Below are 17200 nucleotides of genomic sequence, written 5' to 3'. Positions count from 1 at the left end.
ACAGTAGTGCAGGGGTTCTCAACGTTTTTGGCTGGGGACCCCCGGAAATGCTTTGGCCGTGTCTCGCGACCCCCCAATTTAAGGTATTTTAAGAGATTTTTAGTGCCTCTAAAATGTTAATAAATAAATGAATAAATAAATGTGTTCACTGCGTTACCAGTAATCAACACACTATACTATAAAAAATGGTTAAACTTTGGACAAATTGTCAAATATGACCTGGCTATAGTATAAGAAAGAGGCAGAAATTTTGAAAATAGCCGATAATAAGCTCACAAAGCCTGTAGATCAGCAATTTTTACACACACGCGTTCGCACACACCACACCGTACCAATGCCAGCCTGTTTTCACCCGTTGCAATACTGGAAAATTGGCAGTGACCGGTATCACTTTCATAGTGTATCAACCATTGAGTTATATGTGATCAACCCGTCTTACCCAGGATAAATGTTGCATTATGCAGTCTGTATTATGCAGTCTTAACCAGGCTAAATGTTGCATTATGCAGTCTTACCCAGGATAAATGTTGTATTATGCAGTCTTACCCAGGATAAATGTTGCATTATGCAGTCTTACCCAGGATAAATGTTGCATTATGCAGTCTTAACCAGGCTAAATGTTAAATTTTGCAGTCTTACCCAGGCTAAATGTTGTATTATGCAGTCTTAACCAGGCTAAATGTTACATTTTGCAGTCTTACCCAGGATAAATGTTGCATTATGCAGTCTTACCCAGGATAAATGTTACATTATGCAGTCTTACCCAGGATAAATGTTACATTATTTCAGTCTTACCCAGGCTAAATGTTACATTATGCAGTCTTACCCAGGATAAATGTTACATTATTTCAGTCTTACCCAGGCTAAATGTTACATTATGCAGTCTTACCCAGGATAAATGTTACATTATGCAGTCTTACCCAGGATAAATGTTACATTATGCAGTCTTACCCAGGATAAATGTTACATTATGCAGTCTTACCCAGGATAAATGTTGCATTATGCAGTCTTACCCAGGATAAATGTTACATTATGCAGTCTTACCCAGGATAAATGTTACATTATTTCAGTCTTACCCAGGCTAAATGTTGTATTATGCAGTCTTAACCAGGCTAAATGTTGCATTATTTCAGTCTTACCCAGGATACATGTTGCATTATGCAGTCTTACCCAGGCTAAATGTTGCATTATGCAGTCTTACCCAGGCTAAATGTTGCATTATGCAGTCTTACCCAGGCTAAATGTTGCATTATGCAGTCTTACCCAGGCTAAATGTTGCATTATGCAGTCTTACCCAGGGCAATAAGGCCAAAGAGGAGTCCCAGCAGGAGCAGCAGAAGGAGCAGCAGGCCTAGCAGCCACTTCCACCAGCTGCAGCAGGAGCAGCACAGTCCTCCAAAGCCATAGTCATCTGTGTGGATCTCTGAGCCCAGCAGCACCGGAGAGACAACCGTTAGAGATCCAATGGCCCTTTCTGTGTTATGCTTTAGCTATTGAAAAATAGCAGTTCTACAAGCTCATAGCGCGCCACCGAGTGGCGCGCTACGGGCTTGTAGGTCTGCTATTTTTGAAAAATCGTGAAAATATTTATTTCAGAAAACTGGAGGATTTAGAAGATTTTTTTTTAAATTTCGAGGTCAGGCCTAAATGGATTAAAAGAGTTTATTCATCTGTATCTATAGCTATGCAAAAACGTTGCTGTCGGGTGGAAACCTCATACCGGTATGTCTAAAACTGTTACTTTTCAGGAAATGGGGGAAGAACCGGTGTTTCAATGGATCCAATTTAGTTACTATTTAGTCGCTAATATAGCCTGTAAACCAGATGAAGCTGCCAGAGTGCCGGGCTAGTGTTAATACTTTTCATTGGTTCAATATTTATAAAACCCACAGACACACTTTCACCACTTTCACTTAAAGGTATATTCAGTGATTTTACTTAATTCAAATATCACTTATTTTTTCTTTTTTTCTGGATAATCCTCCCTACTATAGAGTGTGCTGACCATATAAGGAGTTCCTCCCTGTTCCCAGTGAGCCCCTGGGGTCAAAAAACCCTAGTTTCAGTTTTGGTGGCGGGTGGCAAAGCCTTCATCCAATCAGGATGAGAGGGGCCTTCCTCCAATCATGATCGACTGGGGGTGGGCCTTGGTGCACATGCTGTTGGCCTGTTGCACTTCCCCCCACTGTAGTGCGTGCATGTGCACATTTTGTTACCGGGGCGGACTGGGTGAGAAGGTGAAATATGGAGATGCAAGGTTTATCCCGACAGCAGCGATATGTTAATGTGGACAATTACATTTTGGCATAGATATCATGATCATCTTTTGTGTAGTGTACATATACCGGTAAACGTGATTTCCATTGCAAATTTACATAGTTGGGACAAAATACCTGCATACGTAGCTTTGTCTTTTGTGGCGACTTTCACCGATGCATCTTTGGGAAAGGAGACAAGAATTTAGTATAAAATAAACTCTAAACAACATGAATATCCAAATCCCAGCAGTGATTGTGTTACCTCTACCTACCGGATACATATTCTGTATCGGAATCAGCTCCCACAAAGCCATCGGTTACTTTCTTCTTCTTCAGAGAGTCGTCGGAGAACTTAGCTAGATAATAGACACAATCATGTTTACATGTATCAGACCTGGATAAATATTATTCAGTTTTGTTTAACCCTACTTGAATCACAAGCTTGGTGAGGTTAACAGCATCGGGACACCTCACATGTCAGATAATGTAACCTGTCATCCGTTTACTTTCAAATAGACTTAACATCTATATAGGTATGCACTTATGTAGCAGCAACAACAAGCATCACAGGAAAGAAAATAGACAGCTAGAATATGGTTCTTTTTTTTGGTGGATGTAAATGAAAACATTCAGTCTCACCAGAAACAAGTACAAATGTTTAATGATCCTGAATAACAAAGAACAGTCAGGGTAAGGCTTTGTATCTGGCCCCGAAATATGAGAAAGAAATATGAAACAGAATTAAGGCTCTTGAAAGCAAGACAATAATTATGAACGCTATGGTGCTATCAAGTTGTGCACAGGCCATCATCTACGACTCATCTTATCTATGACATATCTATGTCCCTATCCATTGACTTCCATTGGAAAATGAAATATTTCAAAAACTGAGTATGTGAAGACTATTGATCGGTCCAGTGGTTTAAGATTAGCTCCGGCATAGTCTCTCGAGGCAGACTGTTGACTCGCATCAAATTCAAAGGAAAAGAGGGTGCTGTTTTTCCTTAGTTTTGCCAATGGGTACCCAGATTGGCACTGACCAGACAGACAGACAGACAGACAGACAGACAGACAGACAGACAGACAGACAGACAGACAGACATATAGATGGCTATTATTGGCTAGACTGCTACAGAGCCACGTTGAACAAAAGCAAGGAACACAGGTCAACATAGTTAGTTACACAATATCAGGAAACACATTTCAGTCCTTCCCCAAACATGAATGGCAGAAGGACTCAAGTCTGAAACACCTTGCCTGGTATTGTGCATGTACTCACTGTACCCTGACACAGCCTGCATGTGTTTCCTGCTTTTAATGTGATTTTGTGCAATAATTTTTCATGTTATTTCTAATTGAGTTATTTTATTGTTATCTTTATCCACTTAAACCCTCTAAAATGGGCCTGATTTAGCACTCAACTTGGGACTTGGTCAACACCAAATATCTTCGCCAAAGATAGCCGATCTACAAGTTTACAACGTGTCGTAGATGCTCTATTTTCAGGCTAATGTTCCCGCCAGAATACGGATGCTGCGGTTGGAATGGTTAACGATGGTGAATAAAGTTTATGACTAGTGTAATGTACTGTACCAGCAGTAGTGGTTAATGATGGTGAATAAAGTTTATGACTAGTGTAATGTACTGTACCAGCAGTAGTGGTTAATGATGGTGAATAAAGTTTATGACTAGTGTAATGTACTGTACCAGCAGTAGTGGTTAACGATGGTGAATACAGTTTATGACTAGTGTAATGTACTGTACCAGTAGTGGTTAACGATGGTGAATACAGTTTATGACTAGTGTAATGTACTGTACCAGCAGTAGTGGTTAATGATGGTGAATAAAGTTTATGACTAGTGTAATGTACTGTACCAGCAGTAGTGGTTAATGATGGTGAATAAAGTTTATGACTAGTGTAATGTACTGTACCAGCAGTAGTGGTTAACGATGGTGAATACAGTTTATGACTAGTGTAATGTACTGTACCAGTAGTGGTTAACGATGGTGAATACAGTTTATGACTAGTGTAATGTACTGTACCAGCAGTAGTGGTTAATGATGGTGAATACAGTTTATGACTAGTGTAATGTACTGTACCAGTAGTGGTTAACGATGGTGAATACAGTTTATGACTAGTGTAATGTACTGTACCAGTAGTGGTTAACGATGGTGAATACAGTTTATGACTAGTGTAATGTACTGTACCAGTAGTGGTTAACGATGGTGAATACAGTTTATGACTAGTGTAATGTACTGTACCAGCAGTGGTTAACGATGGTGAATACAGTTTATGACTAGTGTAATGTACTGTACCAGCAGTAGTGGTTAATGATGGTGAATACAGTTTATGACTAGTGTAATGTACTGTACCAGTAGTGGTTAACGATGGTGAATACAGTTTATGACTAGTGTAATGTACTGTACCAGCAGTAGTGGTTAATGATGGTGAATACAGTTTATGACTAGTGTAATGTACTGTACCAGCAGTGGTTAACGATGGTGAATACAGTTTATGACTAGTGTAATGTACTGTACCAGCAGTAGTGGTTAATGATGGTGAATACAGTTTATGACTAGTGTAATGTACTGTACCAGCAGTAGTGGTTAACGATGGTGAATAAAGTTTATGACTAGTGTAATGTACTGTACCAGCAGTAGTGGTTAACGATGGTGAATACAGTTTATGACTAGTGTAATGTACTGTACCAGCAGTAGTGGTTAATGATGGTGAATACAGTTTATGACTAGTGTAATGTACTGTACCAGCACTGGGTGCAGCCGAGGCAAAGGTCTTGCCGGTGTCCACGGCCATGACCAGTCTTTCAGTCTCCTTGGCAGCAACCACGTCCTTCTCCAGCAGCATGAACTTGAAGTCTTTGGAGAAGACGTCGTCGCTAGTGGGACTGCTTGGCGCCGCTGTCAGTAAACAACACACAACATTCCATCCTCGATCAATCATCTCAACAGCACGATAGGTTTGTTTTATTGTATCTCCTTTAACCCATTAAAACCAGGAAAGCATCTGTGGAACCACTATTTTGTACTTTGGCTATTCAAAAATAGCAGATATAGCTTGTAGATCTGCTATTTTTTAACACTCAAATCTTTTCTTCTGGGGGTCCCTGGAACAAAATATTCTGAGGTCGGGATCGGCAGCCAAATACATAATTTGATGACAAATACATATATATATATCATACTATAATTCAGCCAATGTGTGTCTGTGTGTCGTATCTCCTCACCACCTGCACCAATTTTTCCACAACCATTCCACGTAAATGTGGATGTAAATGTGTACACCATATGACTCGCTCTATTAATTATGAATTATAATGTGATACTTTCTCATTCTATTTACCTTACTGTACAGAAACAATAGGCGTTATATCACTGTATATTATGAATTTACAGTCAATGAAGGTTTATTTGAATGGTGGATTACCACTGCTGCACCAATTAAATGATGATGAAGTAATTGAACTTTGACGCCATTCCTGAAAAGATCTCGAGACCTGACCTCTCACTCTCACTTAAAATACTGTCCAAACTAAATAAGTGTCCACACATGCATGCTTCACCTGTAGTTGTAATTACTCCAGTGCTGGTAACATTTTTCTGCACACCGTACACTGCAAAAAGACAAAAGAACTTGACATTAAGTGAACTATAACAAATATAATAGTCCTGAACATATCATTACTTTAGCTTTTCCCCCCCATGTTCACGAAGTGTAGTAGTAGTATCACTATTTGTCTTTACTAACCAATCTGTGTAGTATGAATAGTTTTATTTCGGTCTTAAAACAACATGTACATGATTATTACAGCAAGCAAAGGAATTTTACAGGACATGTTTGGACCGAAAAATGTATAGGCTGAAGCCGTAGCTTATATAAGTAGAGTAGAGTAGTAGAGTTATTATATAACTAGCGGGAGTACATCTGCAGTGGTTGGAGGGGTCTACCTGCTACCCTGTGGTCGGGTAGGACACCTATTGGTTGACAAGATTACACTCAGCTCAATTGGAAGTGTACAGTCAGCTTCCATGGTGTGCAGTGAGTGCACCTCACCGTTACAACAGCAGAACATTTTGGGTGTTCGTGTGGCGGACCCAGGTTCAAATCTCGGGTAGGACATGAAGGCTATGGATTGATTTAACCACTGTCAAAATAGCTAAAAGATCTAGAAGCTCGCAACGCAATGTGATGATCAACTTGTAGATCTGCTATTTTGGCTATTTTTAAAATAGGGCTTAACCCACTATAACCGGGAAAGCATCTCTGTCATTTTAGATTTTAGCATGTGATATTCAAAAATAGCATATCTACAAACTCACAGCTTGTACATCTGCTATTTAATGACACTGATCATCCCCCTGTATCGCTTTTTTAACCTCATGCCATCTGGGCAACGATACAGAACCTTGCCATGGAAAAAGGTCAGAGTTTTGTTCCGTCACCCCTCACCATAGAGTATATATATAATAGAGACTGAACTGGCGCGAAGCTCCGCCCCCCCAGCTATTCATGTCAGTGGAAGTTGCTCAGTGGCGTTTTGAAGCACCCGGAAGACTGCCGGAAGTCCCTCCCAGGACCTCAACTTTGAGGTCCTGAGTGACGTAGGGCAACCGAGCGCTCAAAGTTAAAGCCCAGCTGCACGGGGTTTCCCGGTCATGAATCCACGGGTCCGCCTGTAGTCCCTCCTCCTACCACTAGGACCCAGAGCTTCAACGTTGGAAAGTCTGCCTGCCCCCTTGCCCCTCACCCATGGCGGCATTAAACAAGCTGCCCCGCCGATAGGATGGTTCTGTATACAGTGGGGACCTCATGTTTTGGTATTGTACTGGTGTTATGTTCCATGTGTCGTTTTTGATGTGGGTGTTTGAACAGACTGTGAAGACGAATATCCTTCGGACAGTAAAAATTATCATTATTATTATTATTTTGGAAGATATTTTGAAAAGTCTTGAAAGTGTAGAGAACTACTGATTTAGAAGGCCTTTGGAGAATCTCACTCACTTATCTTTAAGCATTATGTTATACTTTAGCTATTAAAAAATAGCAGATCTACAAGCTCATAGCGCGGCACTTGGTGCCGCGCTATGAGCTTGTAGATCTGCTATTTTTGAAAAATCGTAAAAATGTAGTGCAAATCTTTGAATATATATTCTTTCAGAGTGAACGTTTTTAACTCAAATCTTTGCTTCTGAGGTGTCCCTGGAACAACATATTTTCAGATGGGGGTCGGCGGCCAATTACATACATTTGTGGGGGTCCTTGACATGAAAATGTATGAGAACGACGGACATAGAAACATGGATTTTTCAAGAAAACTGTCAGGATTTAGAAGGCATCTGTAGAATCTCACACAGGTCTTAACGGGCTCAGTGGTTGCTTTATACCTGGTTGTGCATTGATGCCACTGGTAGAGAGGAGGGTGCTGGTGGTGCTGGCCAGGTTGTTCTGGACCCCATAAAATGGAACTGGGACAAAGAAACACAATTAATTAACACGTTTAGGCCTGACGTCGAAATAAAAAAAAAAGTCTTCTGAAAGAATATATATTCAAAGATTTGTGCCGCATTTTCACGATTTAAAAAAAAATAGCAGACCTACAAGCATAAAGCATAGAATATATGTAATAATGAAATAATTCCATTCCAAATTCCGTTCCAAATTTTTTGCTAAACCACCTATCCTAGGGCATAGGATAACGCTACAGCAGCACGTTGTGGGCTTGTAGATCTGTTCTTTTTGTCACATCCGGTACACATTAGGCTGCAATCACGCAGCCCGGTCGGCGAAAAACGACTTCTGTTACATATCTTGTGTAATGTTATACATGTTTTGGAAACTGTTTGCATTGGATATGCACCTTGGACTGGAAAAGGGGTTTTCTGACCGTGGGAACCCTGTTAAAAAGTAGTTCACCCCAAAACATTATTTTCTATCTATTACACACCCCATGACGCCTAGAATTCGTCAAGATGTATTTGTTTTTGTCGCATTCATAATAGGGGTGTGCTGAAATATCGATATGGCGATATATATCGATACGTCCTCCCGCGATAAATAATCGATATTGATTATTAAAATATCGATATCGGGAAAAAAACCCCCATTTTTTTTTCTTGAAATTTTAAATGTTGTTCATAATGAAGTGATGAACAACATGTTTAGAAAAGGAGGAAATGACAGCTAAAATAAAGCAAATCCCACTCAGATTCCACAGCAACCAGATGTACTGAATTACTGGATGGTGATTTGTCCAAAGTCTTTATTCTTTGTGGGAATACAAAATGCTGCATTTTTTCAGTTCCAAGTATTTTGTAGTTGCAGATATCGTAATATATCGATATATCGCAAATATCGCAATATATCGAATATCGTGATATTATCGTTATCGAGGGCCTAATATCGCGATATATATCGTATCGTGAGGAACCCATATCGTCCCACCCCTAATTCATAAGCCAATAATTTGATGAAAGTTGCTACGTCTCTGGTAGGAGAGCCGGTAATCTTTTCTTTTTCTTTTTGGAATTTTAGGTAATTGATAGAAAATATGTCCTTTTCTGGGTGAAGTACTCCTTCAAAAATTATAATGGATTGGATTCTAAATGAGTGCAGGTGGAGGCTCACCAGAGCTGTTAACAGAGAATCCACTGGACATGGAGGGGGAGCTAAACGTCAGGTTGTTCTGAAGTCCTGCAAAACAGAGTAAAGTGGAATACAGTACAGTAGAACAACAGTGCTTTGGTTCAATTGTTCACCAGATTTCCCAGACACTGAAAGGTTCTGGGAAACTGAAACGGCTCAACTGAATTACTTCATAAAGACAAACCCAACATATCCATAATGTACTGTAAAGTGTCTTGAGAAAACTTGTGGTCGAGACCCAAAAAAGAGAGATTAGGTTATGTTTGCCCAAACTAGTGAGAATAGCAGATCTACAAGCAGACAATGCGTCACTTCGCGCTGCACTGCGAGCTTGTAGATCGTCAATTTTCACCACTTCTTAATTGATTTATCTTTTATAAATATGAATGTACGTTGGTTTATAATTTATATGAGTGGTGCAACTACGTCAGTAGATGTCAGTGACGTCACATACTAACCATAGCAACCATGCTTGTTTTTTTGGTTGCTAACCATAGCAACCATGCTCGTTTTTTTGGTACAAACACAGGTACACGGGTACAAAGCCAGTTGTTGGAGTGGTTTGCACCACTCAAAAAACATTATATATATATATAGAAATACATTATGTAGGAAGAGAAAATCGAGTTGTGGCTCATAAAAATGTGTCCGTGACCCATGAATAGGTCCCAACCCACTGTTTGGGAAACAGTGGAATAGAGGACAGTCCCCTGCAGGGCCTCAGGGTTGAAGTGATAAAAGCACAATGCTCAGTGGCAGAACAGTAGGAGACGGTTAGAAAGATACCTGAATGCTGAAGGGTGGAGGTAGGGGACAGGTTCTTGGGGTTGGTATTGTAACCATAGCTGCTGTCCATAGTCCCCGTCCAAATGCTGTCATACTGACCTGAGGAGGAAGAACAGGAGGATGGAACTCAACGTGCAAAAATTGTCAATTTATACCGTGTGCAACTGTGAAGGAGGGAGAGTGTAATTCATAAAGTGAAATATGTGATTTTGTGTTTACAGGGCTTAAAGCCAAAAACAAATCAGATTTTTTGCAAATCTGCACTGATCTCATTAAATGACCCTTATGAAATCCTCAGGACTGAAATCCGTCCCCAGGACTGAGAACGTTAAGCCCTGTGTTTATATGCTGATGCAGCCTTATGCAAGTTTTCAAGCTGGCAAATAATCTCATTAATTCATCCCTTTCCTGGTTCCCATGCAGGACAGGTACGGTATGTTTGGTCATTTCCTGGTTCACATGCAGGACAGGTAGGGTATGTTTGGTCATTTCCTGGTTCACATGCAGGACAGGTAGGGTATGTTTGGTCATTTCCTGGTTCACATGCAGGACAGGTAGGGTATGTTTGGTCATTTCCTGGTTCACATGCAGGACAGGTACGGTATGGTTGGTCATTTCCTGGTTCACATGCAGGACAGGTACGGTATGTTTGGTCATTTCCTGGTTCACATGCAGGACAGGTACGGTATGGTTGGTCATTTCCTGGTTCACATGCAGGACAGGTAGGGTATGTTTGGTCATTTCCTGGTTCACATGCAGGACAGGTACGGTATGGTTGGTCATTTCCTGGTTCACATGCAGGACAGGTAGGGTATGTTTGGTCATTTCCTGGTTCACATGCAGGACAGGTAGGGTATGTTTGGTCATTTCCTGGTTCACATGCAGGACAGGTAGGGTATGTTTGGTCATTTCCTGGTTCACATGCAGGACAGGTACGGTATGTTTGGTCATTTCCTGGTTCACATGCAGGACAGGTACGGTATGGTTGGTCATTTGTTCAAATGTCTTATTGTTTTCGATTTGTTTAGCTTGATCACAAATGTTAATATATCGTTTTTACTATAGATAGCATCTTGTTTGAAGCTAGGTTTTAAGTTTACTTGGTGTCCCTCTTTGATGCACTACATTGTCCTCTTTGCACTCTACTTTTGTGACCATTTCCCCCGTCATTTTGTTAATCATAGCCCTTACCCGTTGTGAGATATTACCCCCCCCCCCCCCCCCCCTTTGTGGCCACAGGGGGTACTGCGCCCTGCGTTTTCGCATTTTTAATTCACTAATAAATTCATTATTAATTTATAATTTGTTAAATTGGAAAAATGGCTTCGTTAAGACCTCCATATTATTATGGTCAATGCCTGTGTGAAAAGTGGGAGCGATTGGTGCAGGTGGTGAGGAGATACGGCGGTGTTTCTGACAGACAGACACACATTCAGACAGACAGACATTGACTGAATTATAGTATGATGATGATATAGTATGATGATGATGATGATGATATGATGATGATATGTCATGCCATATATTGTAGTCACACTGGATTGATTGAATACTTTATTCAAAGTTGGCAAATAAGAGAATCCGCTTGCTCCTACCTGTGTTGGAGCCATCAGACATGGTCCTGGCGTCCACACTGGCCTTCTTAGGGACAGGCAGTGTGCTGGTGGGAGAATGAGGGGGGCTGCCTCCACTACTCTTCAACAGACGCTTCACATCATCCAGCTCTGTCCCTGCACATCAAAACACACAATACACTCATTCACTGTCAACTGCCATGGTCTTTATAGAGGGTATGTGCGTGACATCATCATCAAACCTGGAAGTTATGCAGGAATGCCTACTGCGTGGCAAAAAACTACTTTCTGGCCCTGACAGCCCATACATCCAAACAGAAAAGTTCTATCTGATTGCATTAAACAACATTAAACAATGTTAAACTCACTTTGCCTATTGCTTTGCCACTCGATTTGCCACTCGATGTGCCATTCACTTTAAGCATGCGCATACCCTCTATACCAGGGGTTCTCAACCCGTGGGTCGCGACCCCTCGGGGGGTCGCCAAATTATTTTGGGGGGTCCCCAAATTATTTTTGGAAAAAAAAGAAAAAAAAAAGGTTTTTTTTTTTTTTTTTTTGCAACTGAATGGCTGGAAAGTGGAAATGAAGAGTTTACATATAGTACACATAGTACATGCATACACCTTCTCTAATGGTTATATCTGGTTTCAGTATTTATTTATGGTTATTGCCTCTATTATTAAGGTTATTGTAGCAGTTAATTTATATTGGGGGTCGGGAGGGGGCAGGGCGGGGGTCCCAAGACATTGCCAAAGCATTTCCAGGGGTCCCCGGCCAAAAACGTTGAGAACCCCTGCTCTATACTGTAATTGTAATGGTCTCTACAACTCATTAGGATTCATTCTAATTCTCAACTTTAGTCAAGGTGGATTTTACAATATTAATATATCGTTGCTGTCGGGCATACTGTACCTCTTATCTCCATATTCTAACTTTTAAATTCTAACTGTGTTTTTAAAAAAAATAAGTTTTTAAAATAAAATTAAAATGTAATTAAAACGAGTAGAATTAATTTGCATAGTCCATAATGACTGTTAGAATTACTTTACTGGCCCACATGTCGTCTTGTGCATGTGCATGAGGTTGTATATATATGTATAGCCTGTTGTCCGTGTAAGATGTAGAGCCTTGTAAAACGTAATTCTAACATTTCAGATAGAAGCGTATTAGGTTTACACAATAAATAACTGTTTCATTATTGTCCTGGGTTCACATACAGTAGTGTGTTATAGTAGGCCTATAATAACAGTAGTATGTATTGTCCCCTCAGGGATATTCATATTCACAGTCTGTCCCAAAAGACAGATACAACAAAACAACACAACACCATTGACCAAGACAATAAATGAAGTCACCAGTATACACAGAACCATCACATCAGCCAGGCAGTTTCTTTAGTGCAGCAAATGCAATAGCTGAAAGGAAACAAACTCCTACTAAAACAATCTTTTTGCTCGTCCAGATGGCATGAGTCTGAAGTGACAATGTAAGGGATGTGTCATTTGCTATTACGTGTGATAGCTTTATTGTTCATATCTGAAAGAGTGGGTGTGGGAAGTCCGATAATCTTAGAGAAAATGCGGGTCACACTGAAAAGTTTGTTTTTGTTACTCACATCGTGATGAGGACGGAGAAGCACTCTGTAGTCTAGCTCTGATCTCACTCTCTGAAACACAGAAAACACCTTGTTCATTAGGAGTTCGTTATCTGAAGAACACAGAAAACACCTTGTTCATTAGGAGTTCTATCTGAAACACAGAAAACACCTTGTTCATTAGGAGTTCTATCTGAAACACAGAAAACACCTTGTTCATTAGGAGTTCTATCTGAAACACAGAAAACACCTTGTTCATTAGGAGTTCTATCTGAAACACAGAAAACACCTTGTTCATTAGGAGTTCTATCTGAAACACAGAAAACACCTTGTTCCTTAGGAGTTCTATCTGAAACACAGAAAACACCTTGTTCATTAGGCGTTCTATCTGAAACACAGAAAACACCTTGTTCATTAGGAGTTCTATCTGAAACACAGAAAACACCTTGTTCATTAGGAGTTCTATCTGAAACACAGAAAACACCTTGTTCATTAGGAGTTCTATCTGAAACACAGAAAACACCTTGTTCATTAGGCGTTCTATCTGAAACACAGAAAACACCTTGTTCATTAGGCGTTCTATCTGAAACACAGAAAACACCTTGTTCATTAGGAGTTCTATCTGAAACACAGAAAACACCTTGTTCATTAGGCGTTCTATCTGAAACACAGAAAACACCTTGTTCATTAGGAGTTCTATCTGAAACACAGAAAACACCTTGTTCATTAGGAGTTCGTTATCTGAAAACACCTTGTTCATTAGGAGTTCGTTATCTGAAGAACACAGAAAACACCTTGTTCATTAGGAGTTCGTTATCTGAAAACACCTTGTTCATTAGGAGTTCGTTATCCGAAAACACCTTGTTCATTAGGAGTTCGTTATCTGAAAACACCTTGTTCATTAGGAGTTTGTTATCTGAAGAACACAGAAAACACCTTGTTCATTAGGAGTTCGTTATCTGAAAACACCTTGTTCATTAGGAGTTTGTTATCTGAAGAACACAGAAAACACCTTGTTCATTAGGAGTTCGTTATCTGAAGAACACAGAAAACACCTTGTTCATTAGGAGTTCTATCTGAAACACAGAAAACACCTTGTTCATTAGGAGTTCGTTATCTGAAGAACACAGAAAACACCTTGTTCATTAGGAGTTCGTTATATGAAGAAGGAAAACTGAACTGTCGCAGAAAATAGATTTGGTAAAGTACACAGGGCTTTGTGTGAAAAGTAGGCACGTAGCGATTCACTCAACTCACGATACTATTCGAATCACAATACTAGGTTTACGATACGATTATACAAGAATATTTTACAGACAAATTAGAAAGAAAAAATAATAATATATAATAATATATATATTATATATTATATAATAATATATACATATATATATAATATATAATTATATATATATTTTTTTTTCTTTTACAAATCCGGTATTTCCTTTCTCTTTTAATTTTCTATATCTTTTTGATACAATAGCAAATAACTGAAAACTCGAACAAAGATGCTGTTTGCATCACGATTCAAATTGAGATTTAATCACGATTGAAATTGTCACCAGTTTGATATTACACGCCTAGTGAAAAGTGTCTCTGTGCCAGGTTCCAGCATACAATACTTCCACTATTAGGCCTAAGTATCATTTCAAAGAATATGATTACCAATGATGATCCCTAACAATTATGACTCTAATCTAGGTATGACATATAATGATTGACCATTGGATAAAGGTTCATCTGTTATTATCAGGTTTACTTGTACAAAGCTTGAGAATAAGCTCAAGTCTTGCTGTACCTTTAGTATGAGAGCGCCCTCTGACGGCAGTAGTTGTACTTGCAGTGCCTGAAAAAAAGAAAAGTAAAGAAAAGTAAAGAAAGAAAGAAACAGATAAACTGCAAAAAAGAACATATATACGGTACTGGTAATATCTTTAATGTACAAGTGTAGCAGAGTGGCTCACAGCCTCAGCCTGACAGCCTCAAAAGTCTAATAGTACATTTTATGATGCATTGAACATGGTGGGCCCTATTGTAAACAAGTGTAATGCTTTGTGGTGTTGTCCACAGTTAACAGTTTTGCATTGAGTTGTGTTTGGAATGTACTGTAATTCTCCAATCTGTTAATACATCTTTCAATCAATCAATCAAACAAACACATAGGGATATCTCTTTGGTCTAGTGCAGTGGTTTTCAACCAGTGGTCCGGTGACCACCAGTGGTCCTTGAGGCGGTTGCAGGTGGTCCCCAGTTATGGAGAGTTGCTCTCAAGAGTTAAATTATTGTTAAACATCTGCATTACTTCATTTACAAAAAGTCACAATTAGAGAATGTAGAAGAATTGATATTTTGGTCAACGTTTGCCAAAAGCATGGAATTGTAGACAAAATCTTATCCAACAAAATATTCTTTAGTTTTGGGTCCGAGAGGCTAAATGTCATCAAATGGTGGTCCGTGGCTCAAATGCCTCTGGTCTAATGGTTAAGATGTTGGACTCCCGAGTTGGAATCCTGGGGCGTTATGTACACATGCTACATAGTACACATTCCAGAGGAACCTTACCTTTTCCATACTCCTTCCTTTTGTATTCTGGAGACGAGTTACCACTTGAACTTCCTGAAACATCACAGAGAAATGTGATAGCTTTAAACATTTTGCTCCACATACTGAGCCAGTTCATATACTGGCCTGGGCGAAGGGAGAGGTGGCAGAGCATCACGTACTGAGCCAGTTCATATACTGGCCTGGGCGAAGGGAGAGTGGTGGCAGAGCATCACGTACTGAGCCAGTTCATATACTGGCCTGGGCGAAGGGAGAGTGGTGGCAGAGCATCACGTACTGAGCCAGTTCATATACTGGTCCACAGCAAAATCACTTCCAATACTTAAAGCCCTATAGTTAATCTTTCATCCATTTGAAAATAGGCGATTTACAATCGCACAACGCCGTCGCAATGCAATGCATTGTGTGCTTGGTAGACAAATGTTGACAAATCATCAATTCTGGAGGTCCCTCCCTGCCTGGAACAGAATCCTTTCAAATGGGACTCTGTGGGCAAATACACACACATATCAACTTTGGGGTTCCTTGTTTGAGAAGCGCTGAGTAAACCCACCGTCATAGAGCTCTCCTGGGCGAGTCATTGTCAAGGTCGTGGCCATGGCCTTCCTCTCCTTCGGAACAGGCGAGTACGCCATGGACGACGAGCCCTTCCTCACTCCACCTGAACCACGTGTCGTGTTGCCACAATTTGTGAGAGAAATAAATCAAGCCATCAAACAATCACAAAAGAAGCTGCATGTGCACTTTAAGCCTATATCGGCTATTTGAAAATGGCAGATCTGGAAGCTCACAGCGCTGTGAGCGTGTAGATCTGCTATTTTATTTTAATCTTGAAATGGGAACCATTTGGAAGATTGTTGACACATTTTAGCAACACAAATCTGATAAAGAGCTCCATGGCACACAATATTTTCAGATGGGTGGTTAGTTAGGGAAACATAACTATGCACTTGGGGGTTCCATGATGACATGAAAATGATTGAGAACCACTGGTTTAAACATTAGGAAGCATGCCCAAATATGCAAGAAACACACAACCTACAACTACAAGCAAATTTACAGAAAAACAAGCCCAAGTAAGAGCATCACGCACTGCATGGCAACACTGACCTGAACCCCCAGACTTGGAGTTGGACTGGGTCACGGTGGAAATTATCACAGCACCTGCACCTCCTCCACCTCCTCCACCTCCTCCACCACCTCCTCCTCCTCCTCCTCCCCCTCCTCCTCCTCCTCCTCCTCCTCCACCTCCTCCTCCTCCCCCACTTGTCGACATCATGGAGGAGGTGCTGACGCTCCCTCCAGTGACAGCAGAGTAACCGGAGCTGACTTCTTCCAAACCGGTCATGAAGCTGTCCTCGGAGTCCCCAGAACTAACAACACCACCACCACCACCACCACCACCTCCCGAGGAGGAAGCCCCTAGGGTGGTGACGGACCTGGTGACGCTGCCACCACTGGACCCAGACACCACTCCTCCTCCTACTCCTCCTCCTCCTCCACTGCCATTGCTGGAGGAGGTGACCAGAACGGTGCTGCTGGAGCTGACCGCTCCTCCGGTGAACACCTCCTCAGAGAAACCACGGCTCGACGATGAGAGACTCTCTGAGGCTGAGGGAGGAGATTTAAATGTATTCAAGGAACAGTTTTGTGACCTAATTTCAATGAATACTCGTATCATTATTGCACAAGTCAAGCCCCAAGTCAAGACAGCCAAGTCCTATTCATTAGGATTTTTTTCCCCCCTAAAATCCTAAACAAG

General features: G+C 40.6%; 1 protein-coding gene across 1 annotated transcript in view; it reads right to left on the bottom strand.

Annotated features, from left to right (window-relative positions):
- The window catches only part of LOC306921146 (uncharacterized protein), a 66224-nt gene extending 49612 nt beyond the window's left edge, over nucleotides 1-16612 (bottom strand). The window contains exons 1-14 of the mRNA XM_079498257.1: nucleotides 16549-16612; nucleotides 15992-16099; nucleotides 15439-15492; nucleotides 14675-14722; nucleotides 12898-12948; nucleotides 11301-11435; nucleotides 9706-9804; nucleotides 8902-8967; nucleotides 7662-7742; nucleotides 5840-5890; nucleotides 5025-5177; nucleotides 2531-2614; nucleotides 2394-2438; nucleotides 1295-1423 (exon numbers count right to left, since the gene is read on the bottom strand). Of these exons, the coding sequence (XP_079354383.1) occupies nucleotides 1295-1423; nucleotides 2394-2438; nucleotides 2531-2614; nucleotides 5025-5177; nucleotides 5840-5890; nucleotides 7662-7742; nucleotides 8902-8967; nucleotides 9706-9804; nucleotides 11301-11435; nucleotides 12898-12948; nucleotides 14675-14722; nucleotides 15439-15492; nucleotides 15992-16073 (1078 nt within the window). The 5' untranslated portion in view covers nucleotides 16074-16099; nucleotides 16549-16612. The remainder of the gene's footprint in view (nucleotides 1-1294; nucleotides 1424-2393; nucleotides 2439-2530; nucleotides 2615-5024; nucleotides 5178-5839; nucleotides 5891-7661; nucleotides 7743-8901; nucleotides 8968-9705; nucleotides 9805-11300; nucleotides 11436-12897; nucleotides 12949-14674; nucleotides 14723-15438; nucleotides 15493-15991; nucleotides 16100-16548) is intronic.
- Between the last annotated feature and the right edge of the window lie 588 nt (nucleotides 16613-17200).

The sequence above is a fragment of the Electrona antarctica genome (genome assembly GCF_951216825.1).
Source record: "Electrona antarctica genome assembly, chromosome: 4".
Classification (NCBI taxonomy): domain Eukaryota; kingdom Metazoa; phylum Chordata; class Actinopteri; order Myctophiformes; family Myctophidae; genus Electrona; species Electrona antarctica.
Note: the sequence above shows the minus strand (reverse complement) of the source record. Positions and strands in the feature narration are given on the sequence as shown.